Source organism: Nicotiana sylvestris, unplaced genomic scaffold (genome assembly GCF_000393655.2).
Source record: "Nicotiana sylvestris unplaced genomic scaffold, ASM39365v2 Un00027, whole genome shotgun sequence".
NCBI classification, from domain to species: domain Eukaryota; kingdom Viridiplantae; phylum Streptophyta; class Magnoliopsida; order Solanales; family Solanaceae; genus Nicotiana; species Nicotiana sylvestris.
Window position 1 is genome coordinate 11,469 of NW_027184363.1, and position 1,574 is coordinate 13,042.

At 35.1% G+C, this 1,574-nt stretch overlaps 1 protein-coding gene across 1 annotated transcript; it reads left to right on the forward strand.

The window, feature by feature from the left end:
* Window positions 1-358: 358 nt before the first annotated feature.
* Window positions 359-826, forward strand: LOC138884659 (uncharacterized). Its single transcript, XM_070165671.1, has one exon. The coding sequence runs from the start codon at window positions 359-361 to the stop codon at window positions 824-826; it is 468 nt and encodes a 155-aa protein (XP_070021772.1).
* The last annotated feature ends 748 nt before the right edge of the window (window positions 827-1,574 follow it).

Sequence of the window (1,574 nt, forward strand, 5' to 3'; positions counted from 1 at the left end):
TAACAAAGAGGTAAAATACAATCACCTCGCCCTCTCCCTTCTTTTTTTCATGAGTAGCTTCACTATAAATTACTTACTTTCTTTGCCTTTTCTTTATGTAGTTAAACACCATTGGGCATCCTATGGTATCCCCATGCGACAAGCCGCAAGTGAGTGATGAATCTATTGGAGGGCCTATGTGTAAAGTAAAGTCATCTTCAAAGGCATCATCTTTTCCTCATGACGAAAAAGCATTGTTTTCAATTGCAAAAAGGAATTCATCTTAGGACTTCGGGAGGATATTTGCAATAGGATCTCCAAAACTCGTCCGGAATTGTTCTCATCTTATAGGGAGCAAATCATTGAGATTTTTGAGGATATGAAGAAGACGAATATTTTAGATCTTTCTCCATTAGAAGGTTTACTAAATTCTCTTTTTGAACTTGCCGCATTATATGACCAAGAGCGATCCAATATGGCTGATAAGACGAGTGAAGATGAGAAGCTAGAGCTGATTTCCAAAGCTAAAGAGCGTCTCGAATCGTTCAAACTTGAAGCAAGTGAGAAAGTCAAGAAAGTTTCCTCTAGTGAAAAGAAGTTGAAGAGAGTTGTGAAGAAGTTACAAACATTACAACAAGAGAGGGAGAACCTCGAAGGTGTTATAGAAGCGACTCAAAAGGAGGTTGAAGAGATTCAGGAAAAAATTTCAACTGCCGAGACTAAGGTCTCTTCATATGACAACGTAAATTTGTTGACAGTTGATGATTCGTCCAATTTGGAGGAGAAGAAGAAAAACCTGGAGATTAGCTGTCAAGAATTGATCAACTACAAATTTTGTTTAGATTAGGCTGTTAGCATTCTCTCCCCTTTTATCTTTACATTAGGTTGACCTAGTGGATATTTATTTCGTCTTAAATAAGATTGCTTCTCGTTTGCTTTATATTACCCGACATTTATCTTAGTTGCATAATTTTCTGCTTTACGCACTTGTAACGAAAGATTCATATCTTGTCGTGGGAGAGTCCAAATAATGAACCATTTGATTTTTCGAAAATTAGACTTCAATATCTAAAATATATCCAAAATTCAGAATCGCCCCAAATAATATTTTGAAACTAACTTTAGATTCCACCACGTTGAAAATTTTAGATTTGTGCAGTCTCACCAAAAAAAATCATATCTCGGTGTAAAAATATCGAAACTGCAAACCGTTTGATTTCAAGAAAACTAGACTTCAAGATCTAGAGCATATCCAAAATTCTAAATCAAACAACTTCAGAATCGTCCCAAATAATATTTTAAAATCAACTTTATATTGCACCACGCTACCAATCCCAAATTTGCGTTGTCTCACAAAAAAATCATAACTTGGTGTAAGAATGTCGAAATTACAAACCGTTTGATTTCTTGAAAACTAGATTTCACGATCTAGGATATACCCAAAATTCTCAATCAAACAACTTCAGAATCATCCTAGATAATATTTTGAAATAAACTTTATATTACACCACGCTATCAATTCCAGATTTGCACAGTCTCACCCAAAATTCATATTTTGGAATGGAAGCCTCAAGATCGGAAGATGTCTTACTTTC